The sequence below is a fragment of the Bombus bifarius genome, unplaced genomic scaffold (assembly GCF_011952205.1).
Source record: "Bombus bifarius isolate JDL3187 unplaced genomic scaffold, Bbif_JDL3187 scf7180000007979, whole genome shotgun sequence".
Lineage (NCBI taxonomy): Eukaryota > Metazoa > Arthropoda > Insecta > Hymenoptera > Apidae > Bombus > Bombus bifarius.
In genome coordinates, this window is record NW_022884364.1 from 2,194,034 (window position 1) to 2,218,754 (window position 24,721).

A 24,721-nucleotide genomic window follows, 5' to 3' on the forward strand; every position below is an offset into this window, starting at 1 on the left:
ATTTTTACAAAACGATTAATGCAGCATTGATTCTTATTTTAAATTACTACTTTCCGCTCTCTTCGTTAAAAGTATCAAAATCTTATCGGAAGATAGAAATAAAATTCACACAGATTATACGTATACATACACAAAATTGTGGTGAGACTGGAAAATTGCATACGAATTGGGAAACGAAATTAGGAAATATCTCTGTTGCTAGTAGAGATTTCTGAACGTAAAATTTTCCTGCTTTCCTGTTTCACCAGCTGCTACTCGTTATTCTGCCCAACTATATTGCGTAATTACGTAACGATTTTCTACATGCACCTCCGATTTTATGCAATTAATTGCAACATTAATTGCAGCCGATCGATTAGCCGTCAAATACTGTGTGTTCACAAAAGGTGACAGTTTCTATTTAGCAGTCTCTTATTTCGTATTTCCTCGATTAAGGATTTTTTCGACAATTCCGTTCAAAGATAGAATCACGAATTCAGTGAATAACACCATTCTCTAATTTCTGGCTTTTAATCACTTGAGTCGATCGACTTGATTCAACTTTGTTCTATTCTTACCGATTAAAAGTGTTTCTCGAGAAAAGAAGAACCATCAACTAGGTACAAGAAATAGACGGTACATTTTTCACAATGCGCACGAGTATTTGTCGCGAACGAACCCAAATGCGAGCAAGATTTGCCACGATCTATAGCCGAAAAAGATCCAAATTCTCAGGTGTCTCACGTTCGCGCGTTTCCTCCGATCGATATGCCGCAGACTCTGAGTCTTCTCGTTAGAGTCACGGAGCTAGGTCGAAAATGTATGCGCGCATATATACATATCTGCATAAAGTGCCCGCGTTCTATTTACTAGCCCCGGTTGGCGCACGTTTGGCGTGTTATACAACTCCCTGTGCACATTATGTATTATAATGTGTAACGGTATGTGGCTGTACAGTGAGTAAATAGTATATAGTAGGTGTGGCGATAGCGCACCGAACGGCCATTGGCTTTTCATTGGCGGGGTGTACGCGTGAAATGAAAGTGAATTCCCTATATAAAGGGTGGTTTTCCTCCAATGCGACAGAACCAATTTAATTTACCAGTCAAGACGCACTAGCCAAAGTAATACCCAATCGTTTACCATGAGGGCCCTGGTACGTTTCACTCCAACTCCGTGTTGACTTAAAGTTCGTCTCTTTTTGTGATCTCGAGAATATTCAGTGCTCGTAGTTACACGTAGTTTTTGTGAGCTTTTAGTGAAAATGCGGTCTTGAGCGTCTCGAAAAAGAAATTTGTCTTGGAGAAGTTACCGTCCTACTTAAGTCTCCTACTTAAATCTCGTTAACGATTGATGTCTCGGTATAGAAATAATTTTGGCCAGTCGATCATATTGCATTTTTCATTCTTAAGGTATTCGTGATGCTGATCTCCGTGGCGTTCGCCGAAGACAAAACGGTCCAGAAGCGTGGTCTGCTCGGTTTGGGCTATGGTGGTTTGGGACATGGTGGGGGCTTGCTCGGTGGTGAATTGGGACATGGCAGTGTTGCGGTCGCCATTCAAGAAAAGCCTGTCGCTATTCCAGTTCCAGTCCCAAAACCATACCCTGTCGCCGTTGACAGGCCAGTCCCCGTAAAGGTGAGGAAATTATCCGAGAAGAGTCTTTGTTCATGTTACAAATCTATTATTATAAAACTTAACATGCTTTATTAACTCTTTCTATTACACTATTGCGTTTCCAGAGATTCTACTATTCGATTAAAAACCAAGTTCCATGAATATCAGCGTTAAATGAGATTAGAATTAAATATCTGTATCGAGACGAAATGTTCAACGAGTATCGTGTATGACACTATGTTTTCCTCAGGTACCAGTTGCGGTCCCACATCCAGTCCCAGTGGCGGTTCCAGTACCCCAGCCATACCCAGTAGTGCAAACCAAGACGATCGCGGTTCCTGTCGAAAAACCAGTCCCAGTCACGGTTCCAGTTAAGGTTCCTGTAGCCGTGCCCGCCCCATACCCCGTCAAGGTAAGTTAAAGGAACCAATTCTTTCGACTTCCTCCATAATTTCATTAATTAGCCACGATCCGAATATGGTAAAACTTTTATTAAATTTAATTTTCGAGTTTCCTTTTGGGTCACACTTTAAAAGCTTTCCTTCATCCTCTATTTACTGTTTACTTGCAGGTACCAGTGGCTCACCCCGTTCCAGTCGCGGTTCCCAAGCCGGTTCCAGTCGTCGTTCCACAGCCAGTTCTCGTTAAAGAACAAATCCCAGTCCTTGTTAAAGGACACGGCTTGGGACACTATTAGACGAATTTTCCTTTCAATCTGCCACCCTTCCATTCCCACCTAACCACTTCCGCAGCATCGCAAAAGACATTATGACGAGAGCAGTACGAAAACACATTCTGCTTCGTAGTTGACACGAATCATGCAATAAACTGATTTTATAAATGTTTTTTAAAGTAACGTTTTGTTATTTCTTTTTGACCGAACCATTTCTTCGATCTTTGATGTTGATTAATGCATTTTGCATGTTGATTGTCCAGTCATCTATTACGAAATATATTTACCACACGCGGATTGCAACGCTTGGTAATTTCATATTTGCTTAGGAATGATCGATACATTACGTGCTCGTATTACTACGTCAATTAGCATTAAGTTTTTGCCATCGCACAGGCGAACGATTGAGCTCCTGTTTCCTTGAAAAGAGCATAGCTACTATAAATTATTAACTAATATAATAAACTGAAATTACGCAACAAAACAGAGATACTTGAAATCTATGGAGGGTAGCATCGATGGCGTGAAGACCTCGACCGATCGTAAAATTATTGACTGAGTGCTGCCGTGTCGCATTAATGACTAGGAATTTCTGCGGTATTAATTATCTGCGTATAAAACGTTTCGACACTTCCTTGCGCGACAGCCCATTACTATACTTTTACGAGCGCTATCTGATTCACCATTGTATAGAAACTACCCACGAGTTGGCGATGTTCCCAAACCGAACCTTGACTGCGATTTCGCGCGGTCTGGGAACCTCCCTTACCCTAATTTTCAAGATCTCACGATGTTCACGGAATGCAGGTCAAGCGGTGAACTTTCCTTTGGATTTCTATCTATCTCTATCTATATATAGAAGACAGTTTTTTTTATATATTAAACTAACAAAAGGCTACAGAAAATTTTCCAAGAAAGCGACGCGCTAATGAAATGCCTCCATCAAATGAATTCCTGCCCTTTATGGTAGATTATTTCCCCGAATTGTTCGCAATTGCTTGGAATAACTTGTAAAATATTTTAGAGCGTATTTTCTGCTTTCGATTGCATCCGTCGTCCCATTTTCCGAATTTTACTGAACTCTTACTGAACTCTTACTGAAAGGATATGTACAAAACTATACACTTCTTATTCATTACGCACAAATATATCCTCGTACAAAACAGTCATTAAAAACGCAGATACTTCAGTTTATGTCTCATAATGCACTATTCATCCCCGTTCACCTCTAAAGAACGCATGCAAATAGTTATTAATTTTTAGAAAGTACTTCGTTGTGCCAATCGTTATCTGCTTCATACATACCGATCAGGTTACAACATCTCTTAATTAACGTGATCCTTAATCGCCGACCTTGTCACGTGGACGTTACATATTTTTCTAGATCCATGTAAATCCAATGATGGAAGTAATAAAAATTCGAAATGTTATTTCCTCGGTTAACATTTGATGTTTATCGGCAAAATTTGCAAATTCACGTTGTTTCATTGAGTCATTCTGGAAGATTTATTCCAACTCTCGAATTAATCAACCATGTTTCCATGAACTATTATGGAAGAAATATTCGACAGGGTATCACATAGACTGAGTACCATCTGGTTCTTTATCTTCTGTCATACATTATGGACCGAACATTAAACTTTCATTGATGGTAGGTTATTCAACGACTTGAGAACGTGCAATTCAGCGTATTATCACATACTAAACGATTACACAATATTTTTTTAATGTCACGCTTAGAGCATCAAAACTCGAGTAACATCGTAATTATGTAAGGGTTATTCCGTTCTCTATACGAAAGTTAGCGCGAAAGCAAAAACAACCTCGAAACGAGTTTTTTTACGCCGCGTGCGTGTCGCTTGAATATCAGGTTAAATTCCTCTTGTCTGATTAATTTCGTTCATCTCCGGGTAGAAAACTACGTTCACTTTATGAAAGGAATTCTTGATGTTTGGTAGATAAAATTTAACAAAATTTGATAGATTTTTCTAAAAACACATCATGCAATCTACACGTTATTTATATCAAATTTTTATATCAAACTTTTCGATAGAAATTTATATGTTGCAGTAAAAATTGATTTTGACAAAGTTTAGACATTAATCAATCCTCTTCTTCGCGTCGCTCTTTTTTGCAACTTTCAGTAATATTTTATAGGATAACGTTACAATAATAAATCTGCGTGTTTCATCTAGTCTCCATGTTACATAAAAAAGTTATCGATATATTTCGAGAATTAATTATTTCTTCATCCTTTGGCAGCAAACGTGTTCTTGACAATATTTCTCGCGGTATTCCTGTGCGATTATTTCACAAGGGAATAATTTTTATAAATCGACCTTCTCCATTATTAATGTATTCATGTTGCAAACTTGAGCGACATTTCGGAGTTCTGGAGTATGAAAATACGTTGTGAAATGTTAGAGTGCTATTTATACGACTATATCTTTTGCCTAGAAAGCTGTACGAAAATTACGATTTACACACAGTATAAAATCAGTTTAGACTTGTTAAAATCAAGTGAATAACGACTTGTCCAAATCTGTATACATTAACGTAAGGATATCGCATAGAAATGTTTTGCTTAACATTTAAGGGATCAAGGATGATTCCCTTAAAAAGAAAGCCAACAATCGAAGTCCGATCAGAGAATAAAACCAGTTCATCGGCATTTAGCTATTTCGAAATTTCTTGTCGATTGGCCAATAAGATAATCCCCTTTATAGAAGTAGTTTTTGGCGTTTCAATTTCGACGACATATCGACATCGAGGACGGAAACAAAGTTTACTTTCTTTTTGGATAGAATACATGAGTGAAATCCAGTGCCATTCCGTCGTGTAATAACGGACCGATCATGCTCATTTTCATGACAATAAACGGTTTGGTCGATGTCGTAGATCGTTACGATATGAGACCAACATAATTCGTACGTGAAACTTTTGGTATGTTTCTACACGCGATCGGCCAGTCGCGCAATCGTTCCGTTCCCTTTTGCCCACTTAAAATGGAACAAATTGGTCGCTTTTCAGGTGTACGACCAGCAATAAAGATTTATACCTGGTGATACGCGTTCAAGTTGTATTTGTAACACAGCGATAAAACGTATTTGCTACTTTATTACTTTCCTTCATTCGCAATTACCATGCGTTTTCATACTAGACAAAATCAATTTTCCAGTTCGAAAGTTATCGATGAATTGTTGTTGAAATTCGAGAAAACGTCCGATCATGTAGAGTCCTTGTTGAGGATATCTTTTTACCTGATACTATTTTCAGAATCACCCTATAAACTGTTGATCCATAAACGTAAGAACAATCAGAGAACCTGTTAGGGTAAACGTAGCGAAATTCGAATATGGAATTTTCGTTGGTTGGTTACGATTGTGTAATCGCGAGGAACGAGCCCATCTCGAACGCGTAACAAACGGACCGTGGAGGTTTGTATGCTGAAAAGAAGGGAAAAGGACAAAGCCAGTTTGCGGTGTCGAAACCTACCGAGAAGCGATTTATGCAACGAACGACGTGCGTATTCCTCCGTGAAGATTCGTACCGTCTCGTACCTTCGAAAATTGAATTTCTATCCGATCCAGTTGCATACGTCGCATCGTAGCTACGAATCGAGATTGATGTTTCGACGAATGTCAGCCGATTGAAACGCACTGATTCTGTTGAGAATGTCTTTCACTGGAAACACTAGAATGCTTAACATTAAAAGATTAGCATCCTCTTTCCCACAACTCTGCACTAATTGTAAGAGTATCGTTCGAAAATACAGCGCGCACACAGATTTTTTCAGGTGAAGGTACGGCAGAGCGACGCTCACTGCTTAGACGAAATAAGTCATTGCGATGATCAATTAACATTGTTGCAGGCGCTACAGACCTTGTAACACTAAACATCTTATCTGCGTAGCGCTTCCAAGGGGTTAGAAAAATCTACTTATTCCGATCAAGGTAATGAATCATCGACGTTAACAGTACAAAATAACAATCGGTCTAATAAGAACAAGGTAAACGAGAGGGACTACGCTGTTCAGAATCTCAGCGGATTATGTGGCTGGTATGCGATGTCTCCGAACAAAGCGGTCCAAGAGGGTTCTTCTGCATAAATTTCCTACGAGCGAACCCTTTTTTCTTTTCCTGTTTAATACTGTCTTGCCATTTATAACAAGCCAGCATTCTTGCCAAGGAGAATCGTCGATGTAGTTCGAAATGTCAAGCGCAAAAATTTGAAATTCATCAAGTCGGACAACAGTTATCAATTATGAGATAAACAGTTTCATCGAAATTTTATCATCGTAGAAACTTAGATTAGGATCGCATCGAGCAGCAATTTGCATTTAATTTGAAATGTATTATAGACAATTTGTGGACACAAGTTTGATTGGACATTGATCGTATATTGATTGATTTTTGTTAAGATAAATGTGATTTTATTAGAAACAAGAAAATTTGATTATTATGGAAACTGCTTGAGTTAATTAAACGATTTGCATTTTCGGGATGATATCTATCCAACACAGGTATCGTTCATTTATTTCAGAAAAAAAAACGATCGTAACATGCCTAAAAAAAAATTATTCAGACACTTGATCGCGCTAAACGTATTTTTGGTCCACCTTGATATTTTCTACCTTATTGCTTATCTTGAAGAACATTTCGACGTTTTTTATTGCGCTGCGTCATTTTATTTGCATAACGATTAAACTCGTAACGAAGTATATCGAGCTAAAACCAGAAATAGCGATCCTAATTTTTTTTCGATGCAGTATTTTATTTAGAGTATCAAATCCATACTTATGTCATACATATTATACTGCGCTGTTTACAACGATGTTAACGTAACAATCACCTGCCACGTTACAGTTTCCCAGAGATTATTTTGCACAAGCAGCCACGTAAATGTCGAACATTGCATGAACCAACAAAAAATTCGGTCACTTTCTGAAATGGTAGCATTCAGTTCCAAAGGAAAGGGAAACGCATTTCCCGCGGTTGAATTATTTCAAGAATTTTGCACTCGTGAAGTCTTTCTAAAGATAAAATTAAATTTCCAAAAATCTTGTCGCCTTTCCTCATTTTTTTCCCTGATGTCAGGGATGTTCCGGTAGTATATGCGTGAGAACAGCTTCATATCGAATGTACCAGAAAGAGGAAAACTTTTTGCAAGTGATTAATGACAGCTTAACGCTTCAAAATATAATTAAGAAAAAACTCAACAAAATATTGCAATAAAGTATTAATCTGAATTGGTGAAAGGGGCCATAATGTATCTTTCACAAAAAGCGAGCGGAAAGAGTTTTGCCTTGGATTGCTTTTCGGAGACCTCTATTTGCCCCCACGCCCAATTTCTTCTCACCGTTTCTGTAGGCCCGACACTGCCTACCACCTCCGACCTGCTCAAGGGTTCGTCGTGGTCGTCACACCGTATAAAAGCAGAGAATCTTCTTGGTATCTCATCAGTCGCAAAACAACGACGAACCAACTCCAACAGCGCAGTACCATGAACGCTAAGGTGAGCAATTGAACATCTTGGCAGTCTGACGATCTTGAGGATCAGTCTCTGTTGACGATCAAGACCGAGTTTACCCAGCAGCAGTTGAGACGACTTGGTTTTTTCGTTGAAACAAAACTATCCTATACTTTTCAAAATTGAATGCATCAAGATTAATCGAGATTATTTTTCAAATAGAGACTGTTCTGTTATTAGTGATACACTACGGTTAAAACATAAGCATTATGGTTAAAACAAAGTTCTGTGCTATTAAGTGATTTTGTCGCGTCATGAGGAGTGATTCTCTTTTCTTAGAATTTGATTATTATCTTTCTTTCAGCTCATCATCATCTTTGCCTTCTTGGCGGTAGCCTTCGCCGAAGAACAGGCTGCAGGCGAAACTAAAAAAGACAAACGAGGAATCTATGGATTGGGATATGGTGGTGGTAGTTATGGTGGTTATAGTGGTGGTTACAGCGGTGGTTACGGCGGTGGTTACGGCGGTGGTGTGCCAGTCAGCCAAGTATCCGTCTTAACCAGGGAAGTTCCAGTTCCAGTGCCACATCCAGTAGCTGTTCCCGTTGAGAGACAAGTTCCTGTCCCAGTTAGGGTAAAGATCTGCATTTCTTTGGTTCGCTCATTACCAACCGGTCGAGTATAGGAACGAACAAAAGTGTTCCAATATCTTAACCTATATCGTGAAAGCTCTGGAAAAATAAAACGTAACATAGATAGGGAAATTTTTATATCGTCGCAGCATGAAATCGAGAGCGATAGGATCTTTTACGGAAGCTTTCCGTCCGATTCGCATAACAGATTAAATTTGATGCGCGTTCCTATCGAAATCAAGGCAACTAGTATAAATGAGAACTTCGAGAACTTCGAGCTCCCAATCACGCTCTATTTATCACGGAATATCTGTTCGCATGATTGGCAGTCAGCGCCTTCATCGTCGGACGTTAATTAACGTTTCAATGTAAATGTGTGCTAGGATTTCGTAAGCCAAGAATAATCTCACACGTGCGTGCTGACTTTCTTAGAAAACTTCGCAAATCGAACGGCTTCATTTTACGTGAATTCCTCGATCGATTATGTTACTTTTGCTAATCGTATGTACATGTATAATACAGAATTGCAACAATCTATGCGATCAACCATTTTGAGCTAGCTTCTATTTAAGAAAATATCAAAATTTTATCGTAAATTTGATGAAAATACATCATCGACGTGTCCCTTGTGAACACAATGAAGGATCATTGAACGTTGCTCATCTAATCATTGACATGTTCTTTTCTTCAGGTACCAGTAGCCGTCCCAGTCGATCGTCCGTATCCCGTTCACGTCCCGAAACCCTACCCAGTCCCAGTGACCAAGCACGTGCCAGTCCCAGTTGATAGGCCAGTGCCTGTTCCAGTCAGCGTACCAGTCAAGGTCCCAGTACCAGCTCCATATGCTGTTCCAGTCGTGAAACAGATTCCAGTACCGGTCGCACAACCTACAGTGGTCGTTGAGAAATACAACAACGGATGGCCAGGCCATGGTAGTTACCCTTCTGGCTACTCCTCCTGGTAAACATCAATTCTTTTCGCGGACTCGAGGGAGCTAGCTTCGGTCATCGAAATAAGGATATCGTTGCTTAAAACCCGAGCAACTGTAGGATTCCATTGCTGACAGAGAAATTCCGTGTTACGATTCTCCTCAAGATCGAACGAACGAAGAACTCTTGAAGCAAACCCGTGAACATCGATTTCACGTGTTATTTACTTTATCGAAATTTTATTTTGGATCTCGGTGTATCTACGATGACACGAAGATTGGTTCCTTTGGATAATGGAACGATTAGTAATCCATTCCGAGTGTCCTTAATTGTCGGATATGATTCAGCGGACTTCTTCGTGAAATGAATAAATGCAATTGAGCGTCTCACTTCTGTGACGTCAGATGTAATTGTTCTATCGCGATGTAATTAGTTCTCTTTTCCTCTGTATATGTAATTCGACGCTTATTTTACATCATAGAAATAATAAATTTCTCTTTTCGTACTAAAACGAGTAATGTTTCTTTTAAACTCCTTAACACTAAAAAAAAAAAAAAAAACATACCTGTAAAAATGTATTACGGAAATAGTGCTTCCAACTCAATTTCCTGATACAAGAAATAGGAATTGAATTCCACGGTAGTTGCAATTGAATGATCCGTTATAGATACTTGGCGCTAGATCTGAACGATCCCTTCGCTATACTTGGATCGAACATGAGCGATTTTTCATGCCCGGAATAGATCGGAAATGATCTAGGCATCAGATATAGATCATGCAGACATTGAACCAGTCGTGTGACTCATCAAACCGTAACACGATAGTTCACTTTCCATTTTACCGAAGCGTGAAAGATCGCTCGACATCGCAGCCGAGACATTTTTCTCGGATACTGTTCAACCATAACTGTGCTACTTCGATTATTCATCCGAGAGGTAGTTAATCGAAGTAATACGATAGCCGGTGTTAGAAGGATCTGTAACTAGGATACCGTGGGTTTACGAAATATAAAGTTTTATTAAAAAAATGTAGCAAAAGATAAACAGCGACAACAAGAAAAAACTACAAACAGAAACTTAACGAATCAGGCATAATAGTACAGCGTATGTACAACTAAAATTGCAAAGGGCATTCAATGATGCGAATTATAATCAGGTTGAGAGGGTTGGAAGTGTCCTCCTTGTCCATCTTGATCGTGCCCTTGTTGATTCACCGTGTAAGAGCTGTAGCTTTCAGGTTCGTGGCCTCCATGACCTTCGGAATCATATCCACCAACTCCGCCTCCGATGCCACCCTCGGAATGGCTACTCGCCTGATATGGAATCGGGTGTGGTACTGGGTAGAAGACAGGCTTATTCACTGTTACCGGATGAGGAACTGGAATCGGTTGTGGTACCGGGACAGCCTTTGGCACCACCACCGGTATTTGCTGATGAATCGGAACCGGAACCGGCTTGGATACCTCGACTGGCACGTGTTCCTGGACTTTCACTAGCTTCGTATACGGAACTGCGATAGGATGGTTTACTGGCACCGGAACAGGTATATGATGGGGTACCTATGAAAGAGAAAGGAATTCTAGATCAACGAAACCACCTATAGAGAGGATCAATCGGTTTCTGATTTTGCGGGAAGAAACAAGATCGTTTAATTCGTGGTTTGAGAAAAGGGTTGGATATATTCATTTGAAGTTCACGCTATGGGCTACATGATCGAATAATTTTGGTGTTTTTCGACTGCTTTTTAAGATTAATATGTACGTTTATGTTTAAAAATTGATGATAATGTTAATAAAAAAGACTGTTACGTTTTAAGAAAAAATACCTTGACTGGATAAGGGACTGGCACTTTGACAACTGCAGTCTTTGTGACTTTGATGATCTTCGTCGGTATTTCCTTCAGATGAACCGATTGAGAGATAAGCTTTGGTTCACTGACAAGACCATGGCCTTCCAGGGATGAAAAATGAGAGGCTCTCGCGACGGCCACAGTCAAAGTGAATAAGAACTGCAAATATGTAATCGCGATTAAAGTTCGATTTTGGTTATAAAAAAATGCTTAAAAACGAAAAATTCCTTTCATCTTTTAATCTTTCTATAAAGATAAAAATTGGGCAAACATTTTTCTATATTAATCGATTTTATTGTTAACACAAGTGAACGGTACAGTGGGAACAACTTTCACTCCAACTGTATTTTACACAATACAGAACCGTAAATATCGATATATAATCTGCGTATACCAGTGAGCAATGCATTTCAAGCCAGAGGATTTGCAGTACTTTCTCCCAGATCTCTCTCGAGTAATCACTTTTGGGACGTACGCCCAGTTTGACAGAAAAATGAAAAGGATCAAGCCAAGAGTCGAACAGTTACACTTTATAACCCTGACTCCCTTTAATTCACTGGAATTCACCTTCACAAGATCGCAATAAAAATGAAAATGATATAAAATCGGTATAACACAATGGCCAATCTGCAGATCCGAGATTTCCTTGATACATCGACGATTTATGGTCTTAGCGATACGTTAGTTGTCGATGATGAACTTACTATACGCCACATTGTCATCCGGTTCGTGGGTGTAAGCAGATAGGTGTTTCCGATGGGACGAGTCACACTGACAATTGCACTACCAGCACTTGCTTATATACGAGGACCTTCACCGTCACCGATTCACGAAGAAAGCACTCTCTTTCCGACTGGCTTACGTTCTCCAATCTTGTCTCCGCTTCTCCCCTTTTTTCCTTACTCTTCTCGTGGCGTTCCGTGAGTTCGATGACCGCCGCTACGTCCGGTCTCCCTGGACGAGCATTACGCTTGATTTCAAGTGCAATTGAAATCGATCCTCTCCGAATGCGCATCCTCCATCAATTGAAATGGAATTCCTGGTTTCGTAACTGACCTCGTCAAGCAGCTTCTCTCGTTGATGATTCAATACCTTTGTCCATTAATTTCTTCTTCGCATTGAAGAATAAATGGCGACGAGTCCATTGAGAACCACCGTGTTACGCTCTTTCATCGCATGTTGGATACTGTAATCTTTCTTTCAAATAATTACCTGACAACAGTTTCAGCGTGTAAATTATACGGTCTTCGGAGCTCGTTAGTATCGCGTGTGATACGTACAATCATACGTGATCGAAAGTTTCATACAATCTTGCGCTGTGACATTTTGTTGTGGTCATTATAATTGTTTTAAGAATCAAAATTCAATTAGAAAATTCAAGTGTATGTATACGATACTTATTGACTGACAACTACCGTTCACCTTTTCGCTTTAAAATTACATTCGATCGACTTTCTAGATCTGTAGAGAATACTACAATTCATTGAAGAGCCAGAAATGTTATTAAATATGTTTCGTTGCAGATATATATCCACTGTATATAAATTCCAGAGTATTAATCGATTAAGTAAATATAATTTGAAAACGATTTCAATTCGGCTATCTAATCTCGCTATGCAAAATGTTTTCAAGCGTCGCTAAATCGTATAATCGTCTTTCGGATTTCCTCTATGAGTCTTCCGCGGACGAGGAGATCGTATTAGGTAGTAGTACTTCCTACGCGGACTCGTAGTGTAATTTCCTGCTGTAAAAATGGTGAGAGTAATCGACAATTCTGATATGTGAACCGCGCGAGGCGATTCACAGCCGAAGGAGAGAACGGTGAAAGGATTATCAAAGACTAAAAGAACGTCCAAAGTAAAAGGACTAATCTGGATCATCTGGTTCTTTCTACGCTCGCGCCGCGCTGTATCTGTTCGCATGCATTCGTGCGAGGAAAGGACTTGCTGTCTTTGCTTATCTATAAAATAAAGCGAGGCTACGTTATACAAGTAACAAGATACTGCTACAGCATGTCACAATCTATTGAAGATTGTATTAATTGGACCTCCCATACACAGTTAACTTTTTCTTATATGTAAATTTTTATTTCTAAAAGAAATCGAACCTTTTTTTTAACAAACTTCTTTTTCCTTCACTCATCGCTTGAAATAAAGTCTTATTTGATAATTGGATTATTCGTAGCATGGGTGAGTCATAGTAAGCACATTAAAATGTATATGCTTCCAATCTAAAAACAAAAGTGTCGGTGCCAGCCGTATAGTCTTCTGGCAAGGGTAGTAAAAACCGGTTCAGTACAAAAGCAAAAGTAAAATCATTATCCGCTCAGCCCTTTCTCCTCTCACTTTCGAAGAAAACTGGTGATCTCGTATCGAAATCAAGTATCTATTGGCTACATTTCGTGCAGAACATGTACTATATATCTACCTTTAACACGCAATTAAATTCCGCATCAATTTTTGATGTAGTGGGACATTAATAAGTAGCAGAGCACAAAAACTATATCGTGTGATTTTTATTTTGTTCGTCTTTCAGGAGAAAGGCAGAAAGTGGCAAAAGGTGTAAAACGAAAATAGCCTCTCGAAAGAGCGCCTCGTGAGAGGAGAAGCACTCATGTCTGACATATAAATCGACTGTAGAATCGAATCGAATCGAATTTCGTTTTACCTATCACGATATAACTATTTTCTATCAAATTTCTGGTATTAAAGAATAAAATAGAATAATTGCTAACAGTAATAATTGTCAATTAGGGTGCATGAACTTAATACCCAAAGTATGTCGGATACGATATCGAATCTCATACGCTAGAATGAAATCACTTGGAAATTTGATCCACCGCAAGAACCTACTTCCACTTTGTTGCTCAAAATGCAAAATAAATTAAAGCAGAGTCAGAAAAATGACAAGAGAGAAGGGGACTTGGTAGTTTTCTGCGGTAGTTGGGTGAAACGCCAATTGATACGGATGGAAGATAATCAGGATAATTAGAGCGCGAGCTTGATAGCCTTTCCTTCCGTAACTCACCGGAGAAGTGAGTTTATTATAACCAATACATATAAACGAACATATAATATACTCTCGTTTAGTAAGTTCGTGTATTTGCATCTGCTGCCAAGTTTGCCGGTAATATATCGTATATACCTTCACTTTCACTGTAATTCACTGTGCAATTCCCTGCTAAATCATCTTTAACCTTGAAAATGTTATAGTAAATTTTCACTTAAAAAAGGAAAAGATTTCTTTACATAATTTCGTGATTTTCATAAAAACGCTGATACAGCTTTTATGGACTTAAGCGAGTGGTTTTCTTTGACTCCTAACTACTAGTTTACCGTTTAGTTTCTCTCCTGCGAAAGAAATCTACGTACAGGCAACATTCTTGGTTCTCAGAGGATACTTTCAAGTTCTAACAACAGATAGAGCCACCATGTTATTAGGCGAGAAACTCAATTTCTACTGCTACAGTATTTATGCACACAAAGCTTTCAGAGACTTGACGCGCGAAATTCAAACTTAACAATATATAAACGACATTTACACAAGAAACTCGTCTTTAGAAAAAGCTGAAAAAATAATTCAACAACCCGCAAAAAAATTTATTATACTGCTTTTTATTGTCTGTGTAAAAAGTAGCCGAATGTTGTCGGCATTTCCTAAAAAAAATTTACGAAATTATAACTATAGAAAATAAGTAAAACTAATTGTCGACTAAAATTTATACAAAGATTGTTGTACAATTAAATTTCTAACAGATCAGGATTTCTTAATATGCGCGTCCCACGAGTTGTTCGTTATGCAATTAATGCAATACCAGTGTTTTTATATTATCCTGTGGATAAGTCCAGTCCATTCATCACATAGAAACAGGCCTATTCAGGTATGGCCAAGATATTATAGGTGTGGACAGTGGAATCCCCGCTTCCCAAGGTTACAAATCCATCCATTAGCCGTTTGAGCTATAAACAAAAAAGAAGCAAGTCTCTTAGCAAAAGCACAAAAATATAATGAAAGAATTCAAAATTACAATGCAGGCTAATGTAGGACGATACAATTCATACGCAATCAGCAAAATTAACAAGAAATAATACACTAAGATTATTGGAATAGTTAAGTGGAACGACAATTATTATGATTAAAAAAACGTGTAAATGAAAAATAGTGCGATGGAGAAAATAATCAAGAGAGATGTGTTTTATTTACAAAGAAATTTCTATGAACGTGTCTTTTCAAGGTTAAGAAATTTTCACTAATCAAAATAAATAATTGAATGCAAATTAACTGCACAGTTATTTCTATTACCTCCAGGAACATTACACACAGAACCAAATTTTTTTGAACATAAAAAATTAAAAATCTTTACGACACAGTTAGTCCTCTACAAGATCAGCTTGTGCGATAATGGTACGAAATTTACTCTGCCGTCAGAGTCGTAAAATTCTGCATAAAATCTTTTTTGTTCTCTGGAAAAAAAAAAAGAATTATAAGGATCTTAATAATGCGTCTTCTGCATTTGGAAAGTTATAAAACATTGTGATGTAAGATACCTGTCAGATATGTATATTAAAATACGAAGTTGTCGCGAACTTAACGTTCGATCAGAGAGATTAATACGAATTATTTAAAGTTCGTTGACAACGGTCCATTAAATCTTACAAAAGTCTGACATTCGTTATCCGAATATTTTAAAAGCTTCCTCTTCTTTAAACGAAGCTTGATAATGGGTGTACACGCGTTCACGAAATGTCGATAAGAAAGAAAGAGAAAAAGATTGAAAAAGTAAAAGGAGAGACCAAAGTTGAGAAAGGAAACGTATAGAGATTTGCATAAATCATCCTCCGTTCCTATGGTGTTCACTTAAATATTGAGAGTAAAGACTGTGGGCGCGAAAAGAAGGGGGAGAAGAAGAACACCAACACTGAAACAAAGTTGGAAGTTCTGTTTTCTCTGGTCCGTGTTTCGTGTCACCAACACAGTAGAGGATTTATTCAAGAAACATTTTGTCCACGGCGATCATCTCCCTGACGCAGGCCTTCAAGAGAAGTCAATTAAAAAATCTAGTTCTTCCAATGCCATCGGATTGCGAAATAAACTGGAGGGAGCATCGGCCGAGTATAAAAGGTCGAAATATCTTTGGGATGATACTCGACTCCTCATTCAAACATCATACGGCTAACATGAGGCTCCTGCTCATCGCTCTGGTAAGGATCCTCTTTTATTGTCCCCTTAAAATACCATTCATAGAGATCTGTATAATCAGATATGTATTACGTAAAGTACATTGTTTAAATTTTGTATCTTCCAATTCATAGTTTTCATTTCGATACAATTTATCGAACATTAATTCACAGTTGAGTATTCATAAATGATCATATTTAATGTTGCATATCTAGCTTTGAAATTTGAAAAATATGTCAAAATCAAAAATATTTCAGATTTGCCTGGCGGCTTCTTCAGCTTTGTCGTTGCCGAAGCAAAAGAGGAATATCCTACCTGGTGATCCACGTTATGGAACCGACCATCATCATCATCACGAGAACGTAGTAGAAGACGCAAGATCCCTTGGTGACTCTTACGCCCAGATACCACAGACCGTCTATGGACCTCCTGGATATCAACCAGGTGTTCCCTTAAACAATGAGTACTTGTCACCAGTCAGTGATGTCAACACACATTCCGCACCGGTACTGTCTTATGGAGTTCCTGATACTGTTCATATAACTCAAATAAACTTAATAGAGGATAGAATAATAGAAAATTGTAGTTGAAGAATTCTTATACAGAATTACTTTCAATGATAGAAATTAATTTATAAATTATGTTTTTATTCAGGTTCCTGAAGCGATTAATACCTACCTGGTACCAGAGGGAACGGTATCAACCACCACGGTTTCGGTGCCTGTTGAAGGAGTCAAGGTACATACATACATATATATATATAACATATGTATACAATTTTTAACTTTTACAAAATATCGTATCGTCCAATTATTATAATTTTGTAGACAGCGACTGCTATACCGCCTGCAACTTCTTATGGAACTCCGGAAAGTAATGTTAAGGTATATCGATATTCTCTATAATCTGTTCGTCCCAACAATTACTTTGTTTTAATAATGCACGTCTAATCTAAAAATTTTCAGAGCACAGTGGGAACTGGAGCCACTTCCCACGTGAAATCTACAGTCACAAATGTAAAGAACGGAGTCCATGATGTATCTCCATCAACTGTGAATGTTGTTGAACATGCACCTGTCGTAAAAGGTAAACACTCTTTTACACTAGATATTTCTTTAAAGTTAAAGTATACGATAACACACTGAAGAAATATTTTTAGTGACGTTACGTAATCCGAATTTTAAAATATCGCGGTAAATCGTCAGTAACATGACATATAACTATATATATATTTTGCATCCTGAATAATTTATGAACCAAATATTTAAAGATGTTTCTTTGGAAATAAATGATACATATCTTCCACAGCTAAGCTATAATATAAATTTTATGTTATTGGAAAATTATCGTGTTTCAACGTCGTCAAGTTTTAAATTTGCTGATTCTAATCAATCGTAATTGATTGTAACCTTTTGATTGCAGAGGTTACACATTTTACTGGTAGAGTGCAAGCTCCCTCCTCGGTTACAACAACCATAAGGAAAAATGTTTTTGGCAACGGTCTGCTAACTGAAACATTACCCAACACATACAGCTCTTACGGAGGAGTCGTCCACGTGCCAAGCTATGACGTTTCTTCCCATGTTCCTTCCATTCTTTATTCGCCAGGATTCAATTCCTTTGACACTATTTCAACTGGATACAGTAGACTTAATCCTGTAGCATCTGATAATCAGGGTCTAAATTTAGATGTTCCTCTACCTCTTTCATTTAAACTCCAAGTCAGTAAAAATGTTCCAAACACCTATTCTTTTCCACAACCTGCCGAGTTTCCTACAACATATCACGTTCCACATTCGCTTACACACGTTGTGCATCATACACAGCCTGTAAACACCTTGTACTCCTCACCTTCTCTCTCCTCCGTGGAATCGCTTTCTCCAGCACAGCATGTATCTTCCGTGGAAACTTTAACACCTCTGCGATCAGCTCACACTGTGGATACTTTCACGCCGGTGCAATCCGTGGAAACCTTGTCACCGGTGCACTTGGTGCATACCGTAGAATCCGTGAAGTCGGTGGAAACCACGCCAGTCCAACATACCGTGCACTCTGTTCAATCTGTGCCATCGGTGAAAACCGTGGGAACTCTAACACCAGTTGAACATACTGTGCATCCAGTGCAATCCGTAGAGACGGTATCAACGGTACGTCCTCTGGAATCCGTAGAGACCGTGACGTTGCATCCATTGAAGTCAGTGGAAATCGTGTCACCATCGCAACCAGTAGAATCTTATCATACGGTAGTTAAAACCAATACACCTGTGGTTCAAAGTCACGTTCAGACACAGAAGGGACCGATAAGCGATTTTTTCCAAAATCTTAACATCTCGTTGCCCTCGTTTCCCTCGTTTCCCTCGTTGCCCTCGCTGCCCTCTTTCTCTTCGTCCTCTTCCTTATTCGCCTTTACTAATTCCCCCGCAAGCTCAACAACCGTAGTCCCATTAGTGGAAACATCTACCCCATCCAGCACCTTTTTGGCTAGCGCTTATAACCAGGAAAGTGTCAACATCGATACTTCGTTATTACACAATGATAACCTAGTGAAAAGTGTTGCTACATCGAATAACGAGTACGTTCAACCCACGGATGCCAAAGGTGGATACATTTATTAAAAGTACATTGCAAATGTTTTCTGTCATGAAATATAACAAAAGCGTTGGATGAGATGTCCGTGTCGTACGAAGCAGAGTTAAGTTGTAGTTGAGAGGTCTAACGCGTTGGAAAAGTATTGTCTTGAATGACCGTACGCAATAAGTAACAGAGGATTCCTAAGTGCAAACCTTAAATTTCTGATCGCCTGAGATAAACATTTGGTTAACGCATAAATGTAAAACACGAATACATGACTATTATAAGTAAATAAAATTCTTTTATTACAAACACGGAGTTGTTTTATCACAACGTTGTCATTTTTCAACAATCGCCCTATACTTTAATACACTTGTCACTGAAACTACTTGTCTTGGTTACATTATTTGTTACAATCGATGGTATTAGTTAAGATAATAGACAAGTATAAAAGTTTGATTATTTTGGGGGAAGAAGATTCAGAAAATTCCTATGAAAATAACTTTGTTCGAAGAACTGTGTCATTACCACAATCTGCATTTTTCTGAAGGATTCATGTTTGATCCCACAGGACATTTCCATGCTTCGCTGAATTCCTTTGAATTCCTGAGAACCCCGAGAAGTCTCACGTGCCCAGGACAATGGGAATCTTGTAATATCCATTTCAAAGATTTTGGTGTGTAGGATTCGCACCAAACCTAAGTAGGAAAAATATTTTAGAAAGCAGAATAAATTAAATATTATACCTATAATGATGCATCTATACAAAATATGAGATAAACTATACATTAATTAGAAATATGCAATTTAGAAATATGTTAAGTAACGCTAAACAATATAATCATCTGAGAGTCGTTTACTGTTAATTTCACATCTCACAAATTATTTAAAAAATTGCAGAACTTCCTTCGAATAACTAATTTAAATTACATGCGTCGAACATCATTAATATTCATCGTAGATTGCTTAATTCATCCAAAAAATAAATTTTTCTAACATTGATGTAATTTACATATTTTTCAGAACGTTTGTCCTTATTCTTTAGAATGTTTTAAACATTTCTATTTCAATGCTATATTTGAACTGTTCTAAGCAAGTTCACTATGAAAGGATTAAAGTCCAGGTTACGTAACCTTCGATAAAACATATTTGAATCAGCATCTTACGTGCGCGAAACCGAGGAAAACAAGTTGCTCGTGAGTAAGGTGAGTGAATCCCGGAAGAAAAGGCTCTTGACCGTGCCTGGCCTTCCATCTTCCGTAAGCGACAACAGCCTCTCTGAGACCTCCATTATCGGCTATATTTTCGCCCAATGTACGTTCACCATCTATATAATCTTCTACCTGTTCGAACAAATACGTGATCGATCCTATTGTTATCTTTATGAACCAATACATATAAAGTGGGAATAAGATCAAATACCAGTAAGGTCAAGATTTTTGTCAGAGTCAAAAGGATGCAAGTCGAGAGACGAGAAGGTAAAAGGCTCACATAGTTTAAATTAGTTATAAAATAGCGTAAATTTGAAATTCATCCACCATGGTGTTTTGAGAATGTTTTTAGATTTGAATAAGTAATACGGACGAAAATAAATTTTGTCCTTACTTCAGCTTCATAATAGCTGTTATAATGATGTATAAAACAGTCAGTCTTTTCAGTGTATTTTATAATAGTTTCATTGGTCCACCATTGCCTCACGTTTCCATTGCTATCGTAGTGTCTTCCACTGTTGTCGAATCCGTGAGTTAACTCGTGACCGAGCACTGTTCCGATGGCACCGTAATTCAGAGATCTGAAATCAAGAAATCCATTTAGAAAAACTAACTATTAATAATTATCTCTCACGATGATAATATTGTTCTTACTCGAGACCCAGTTCGTAAAAAGGGAATTGAAGAATTCCCGCTGGTATAGCTGCATGCGTATTAGAAAAGCGATATAAATATAATTAAACGTTAGATAAGTTAAGCTATAATGATCTGGGGAATTACGTACTTATATGATTAAATTGATAGGTATGAAATGCATTTACATCTGTCGGATCAGTCGCCCAGCTAAAAAATAAAGAAAATAGAGATTATTCCACAAAATTGTTCTACGTGCTTACTTCATGATGTTCATTTGCGTAATAAAATAAAATTCTTACTACGACATGTTGTTATAATTAATATCGTGGATGCATTCCAACTCAGACAAGGACATCAATCGAACAATTTGAATTATATTGTTCAAATATTCCGTTTCCGCGAGATCTATCTGAAAATATACAAATTAATTTTATTGCCACTGTACGTATGCTCGAGCAATTAAACTAACAATAAATTTCTTACGCCTTCGTAATATTCGTTAAGCACTTTTTCATCGAACAACCAATCTGGAAAGCCAATTTGAGATTCCATTTTCCTGTTTTTCTCTATCGTGGCCATTTTTGTCTGCCGATCCATCCAATCGGTGCGCGAAACCATCGAGGCGAAAGCTTGTTTTATATCGTCCAGCATTTCAAACACCTTCTTGCCCTTGTTTTCGTGAAAGGATGGATCCACGAACAACCACGAGACCGCCATTCCTAGATTATACCAGGCTTTGATGAAAGGCCGACGAGTTTCGTAAGAATTTCGAATACCTTGCGCCTTTTAGCCGATACAGGTTCTACCTCTACATATACAGACCCAATCTCAAAATAAAATTGTATTAGACTAACCCATCAATTCGTTAACCGCAGACGCACAAAGCAGAGACTTCGATTCAGCGATTTCGACACTAGTTACTGCCCTGGTATAATCTAGCCAAATTTTCCTTAAATTGTCGGATGAATGAGGTACAACTATGTCTACGATTACCCACCAAATGTAGCTCTCTAACACAGCAAGATAATTGTTAAGTAAGTTAATCGATTCTCAACAAAAGCTGATAAATTTTTAGTTTACCTAATTCTTCTTCTTCGGTAAGAGCCAGCATTAGAGCAATTTCCTTCATGTATTCCAAATCACCTATTAATATCTTATCTGTCTTATTCAAGTCTAAAGTGTCAATATCCTTGAAAACTAGCTCAATGAACGGTCGCCATAATGGTTTGGGCGTAAGTGTCGAATTAACTTCCGACACGTACTCGTCAGTCAACTTCTGAAGATCGTCTACCAGCATATAATCATCATCGGTTGGTTCATTTTCCCAAATGCTTTGATTGCTTTCCATACGCGATATCTGCAACGAAGTAATGCCTTTAACGACCAATTATCACATTATTGATACATGCAATATCGTTATTCGAATGTACTTACGTAATAAAAAGTGCTAGTTAAATCGTAAAGCGTGTCGACTACATCCTCTAGCTCTTCCTTGTAGGGAAATGATGATTCATTCTTTAAGGAGCAAGTATCAAGAGTTCCATTATTCACGATTTGCTTAATTACGTCGCTCATGTACATCATCTCTGCCTTCATCAGCTTACTCATCATTAACATATCCTCTTCGTCGTCCAGCTTCCGGAAGCGTGACCTGATCGTATGCAGTCGTTTCTCAAGCTCCTTATCGCTGTCGATTAAAAAAATCCAATTATGGAATTGTATTTATGTGCAATGATTCAAATATCTGAATCATATATTAACTGTTTAAAATGAGTAATAAAAAATATACTTGGGTAACGGATTTGTCATAATCGGTGTATCGAACAGCATGACATTATTACTGGTGTTTCGAGGATCAGGAATAATGTCGAAACCGAAAAACACATCTTTTCCCAGAACTTTCTTCACCCTGGCTATTTGTTCGATATAACCGTTTGTCTTCTTCGTAAGCCCCGCAGGAATCGAAGGTAAATTGAGCTCCTCCAATAACTCGAACAACGGCGCAAGTCCCACTTCATTTTTCGCGTCTGAAGTTAAAGCATAGGACGATCTACATTATTTTAATTGTCTTACGAAGATACAAAATAATTTAAGAAAATGATAACGTACGCACGTCCATGCAGCTGTTGTACAATATCTTTGCCTGTGACACTGCCCATGGTACATCACTGTTTGTGGTATTATCTCGTAAGAGTTCTCTTATTTTCCTGTACATTCTTTCTCTACGCTCGTCGAACCATGAATTCGTCAAACTTTTATCGGGTATAGGATGTTCGTCTGGCCATTTTCCACATACGTATCTGTAAAAGCAAGAAACACTATAAACACATAGATAGATATCATATCGAAAAAATGTATCGATTAAGTATTTTGCAAATTATGCATGCAAACTTGAACTCATTGTCACTGTACTTGTTGCCAACGAGGGGTGAATCGTATTGTAACCGTGACTGTACGACATTGAAAACTAACTTTGTAACTTTGAGACAGGCTATAGACTGTGTGTATCACTGTTTTTCAAACTAGAGTACTTACTTATAAAAATCGTCACAAGGATCTACAGAAGTATCCATAGATTCCTTCAAACTAGCAGCTAGTGGAACAACGATTTCATAGAATCTTTTTCGATTTTAATTAAAATATAGCATAATATTGATTATTTTCTTACCTATGCGGACGCAATTTTCAGTTTCGCAAAGTTCCACCGGTCTGTAGGTTGCATCTGCAAAAAGAATTAATACAAAGAATTAATCAATAAAAACAAAAAGCATATATACAGATTTGGATAAAACAAGAGGAAAGATAATAATCTGAAGATAAACATTACTTACAAAGTATAATAAACACCAGGGCCACTATAACGGCTAAAGCCATCAGGAGGAACAATATAATCATCGTTAAATACGATACGTACCGTCGTTTCTTTAAGCTGAAAAAAGATAGTAAATCTAATTGGCAGGCTTGAATTAACAGCTTCCTCGCGGACTGTTTGATGCATGTAATAATACGATTTAATGAGCAAGCGAGTTGAGACAACCGGCAGACGTCAATCTCGCAATCACTTACTAGGCGTGCCTGGATCTTATCGGTACCAGGTTCTGGTTGCTGGCGATCGTGTAAATCGAATTTACTTCATCTTCTGGAAAAAAAAATAATAGTATAATAGTATATCTGTTAAATTGAAGAAAGGATAACGATGGAAACAGGTGTCGTTGTGAAAAAGAATACGTAGATAAAGTTTTATTTCCGTATTTAAGTAATTAAGATTAAATTATCGCTTTTTTACTCGAATGAGTCAACTCGACGTCGATACGGACGAATGCTTCTAATTTCAAACCTCGTTACTTTATCAGTTAAAACGTTTCGACAATTAGTAATCTTAGTAATTCCTTACAATGGTTTAAAAATTTTTTACAATTCAAAAGATTCATTACTTGTATATTAATTATTTATTTGAAGGAAATTAATAGAACGACAGAGACATTTACATATGTATATCGCGATGGACACTTCCTTCGAGCCCATTACATCAGTATACAACTTAACATTAAACGACTACGAAGGGATGAAGTACCACTAGCGAAGTTAAAGCAGACTATAGCGAGTTAAAATAGGGATGCACAGATATCAGTAGAAGCTACAATGAATAAATTGTATAAATATACTCACTGCGCTCGTTCATGGTGAATGGCCCAGTGACCGGATCGAACTGACGACACTGAACAACCTCGAGGGACAACGGGGGCTGTCCATACGTTCACATTTTCCTGCTTTGCCAGTGGTTCTCGTTACGTCGAACAACTCGTCTATTTTCACCTGTGCCGTTGTTACATTCACCCCAACCACGTGTCTTGCTCCATTAAAACGGTACTTCGCACATGCTACTTCTTCTTGCTACTTCTCTTAGCTATATCCTCGTAAAGCTTTAATGAAGTTTCCTTGTCGTAGATTTTGTAAACGATCGAATATTTTGTAGACT

General features: G+C 38.0%; 5 protein-coding genes across 7 annotated transcripts; 3 read left to right on the forward strand and 2 right to left on the reverse strand.

The window, feature by feature from the left end:
• The first annotated feature begins 969 nt into the window (after positions 1 to 969).
• On the forward strand, positions 970 to 2,420 carry LOC117204664 (cyclin-dependent kinase inhibitor 1C-like). Its single transcript, XM_033442277.1, has 4 exons — positions 970 to 1,135; positions 1,392 to 1,616; positions 1,846 to 2,007; positions 2,167 to 2,420. The coding sequence occupies exons 1-4, from the start codon at positions 1,124 to 1,126 to the stop codon at positions 2,290 to 2,292; spliced, it is 525 nt and encodes a 174-aa protein (XP_033298168.1). The 5' UTR covers positions 970 to 1,123; the 3' UTR covers positions 2,293 to 2,420.
• Positions 2,421 to 7,739: 5,319 nt separating this feature from the next.
• Positions 7,740 to 9,809, forward strand: LOC117204720 (anti-sigma-I factor RsgI2-like). Its single transcript, XM_033442403.1, has 3 exons — positions 7,740 to 7,782; positions 8,102 to 8,371; positions 9,061 to 9,809. The coding sequence occupies exons 1-3, from the start codon at positions 7,771 to 7,773 to the stop codon at positions 9,331 to 9,333; spliced, it is 555 nt and encodes a 184-aa protein (XP_033298294.1). The 5' UTR covers positions 7,740 to 7,770; the 3' UTR covers positions 9,334 to 9,809.
• Positions 9,810 to 10,369: 560 nt separating this feature from the next.
• LOC117204766 (zinc finger protein 512B-like) lies at positions 10,370 to 11,862 on the reverse strand. The gene is made up of 3 exons (XM_033442492.1): positions 11,851 to 11,862; positions 11,123 to 11,305; positions 10,370 to 10,856 (listed from the first exon to the last, which is right to left on the reverse strand). Exons 1-3 carry the CDS (start codon positions 11,860 to 11,862, stop codon positions 10,431 to 10,433), a joined length of 621 nt encoding a protein of 206 aa, XP_033298383.1. The 3' UTR covers positions 10,370 to 10,430.
• Positions 11,863 to 16,245: 4,383 nt separating this feature from the next.
• Positions 16,246 to 19,077, forward strand: LOC117204727 (topoisomerase I damage affected protein 7-like). Its single transcript, XM_033442417.1, has 6 exons — positions 16,246 to 16,347; positions 16,582 to 16,830; positions 16,979 to 17,056; positions 17,152 to 17,208; positions 17,290 to 17,410; positions 17,747 to 19,077. The coding sequence occupies exons 1-6, from the start codon at positions 16,285 to 16,287 to the stop codon at positions 18,937 to 18,939; spliced, it is 1,761 nt and encodes a 586-aa protein (XP_033298308.1). The 5' UTR covers positions 16,246 to 16,284; the 3' UTR covers positions 18,940 to 19,077.
• Positions 19,078 to 19,214: 137 nt separating this feature from the next.
• LOC117204706 (neprilysin-4) lies at positions 19,215 to 24,721 on the reverse strand. Of its 3 annotated transcripts, XM_033442344.1 has the most exons (17): positions 24,412 to 24,424; positions 23,809 to 23,881; positions 23,574 to 23,671; positions 23,411 to 23,464; positions 23,278 to 23,335; positions 22,852 to 23,042; positions 22,532 to 22,769; positions 22,177 to 22,429; positions 21,823 to 22,099; positions 21,597 to 21,752; positions 21,226 to 21,461; positions 21,042 to 21,151; positions 20,891 to 20,949; positions 20,761 to 20,809; positions 20,501 to 20,687; positions 20,062 to 20,238; positions 19,215 to 19,593 (listed from the first exon to the last, which is right to left on the reverse strand). In XM_033442344.1, the coding sequence occupies exons 1-17, from the start codon at positions 24,422 to 24,424 to the stop codon at positions 19,420 to 19,422; spliced, it is 2,403 nt and encodes an 800-aa protein (XP_033298235.1). In that variant the 3' UTR covers positions 19,215 to 19,419. The 3 variants fall into 3 exon arrangements, with proteins under 3 accessions (XP_033298235.1, XP_033298236.1, XP_033298237.1); XM_033442345.1 differs by lacking the exon at positions 21,597 to 21,752 and having other exon boundaries at positions 24,412 to 24,721; XM_033442346.1 differs by lacking the exons at positions 23,278 to 23,335; positions 23,574 to 23,671; positions 23,809 to 23,881; positions 24,412 to 24,424.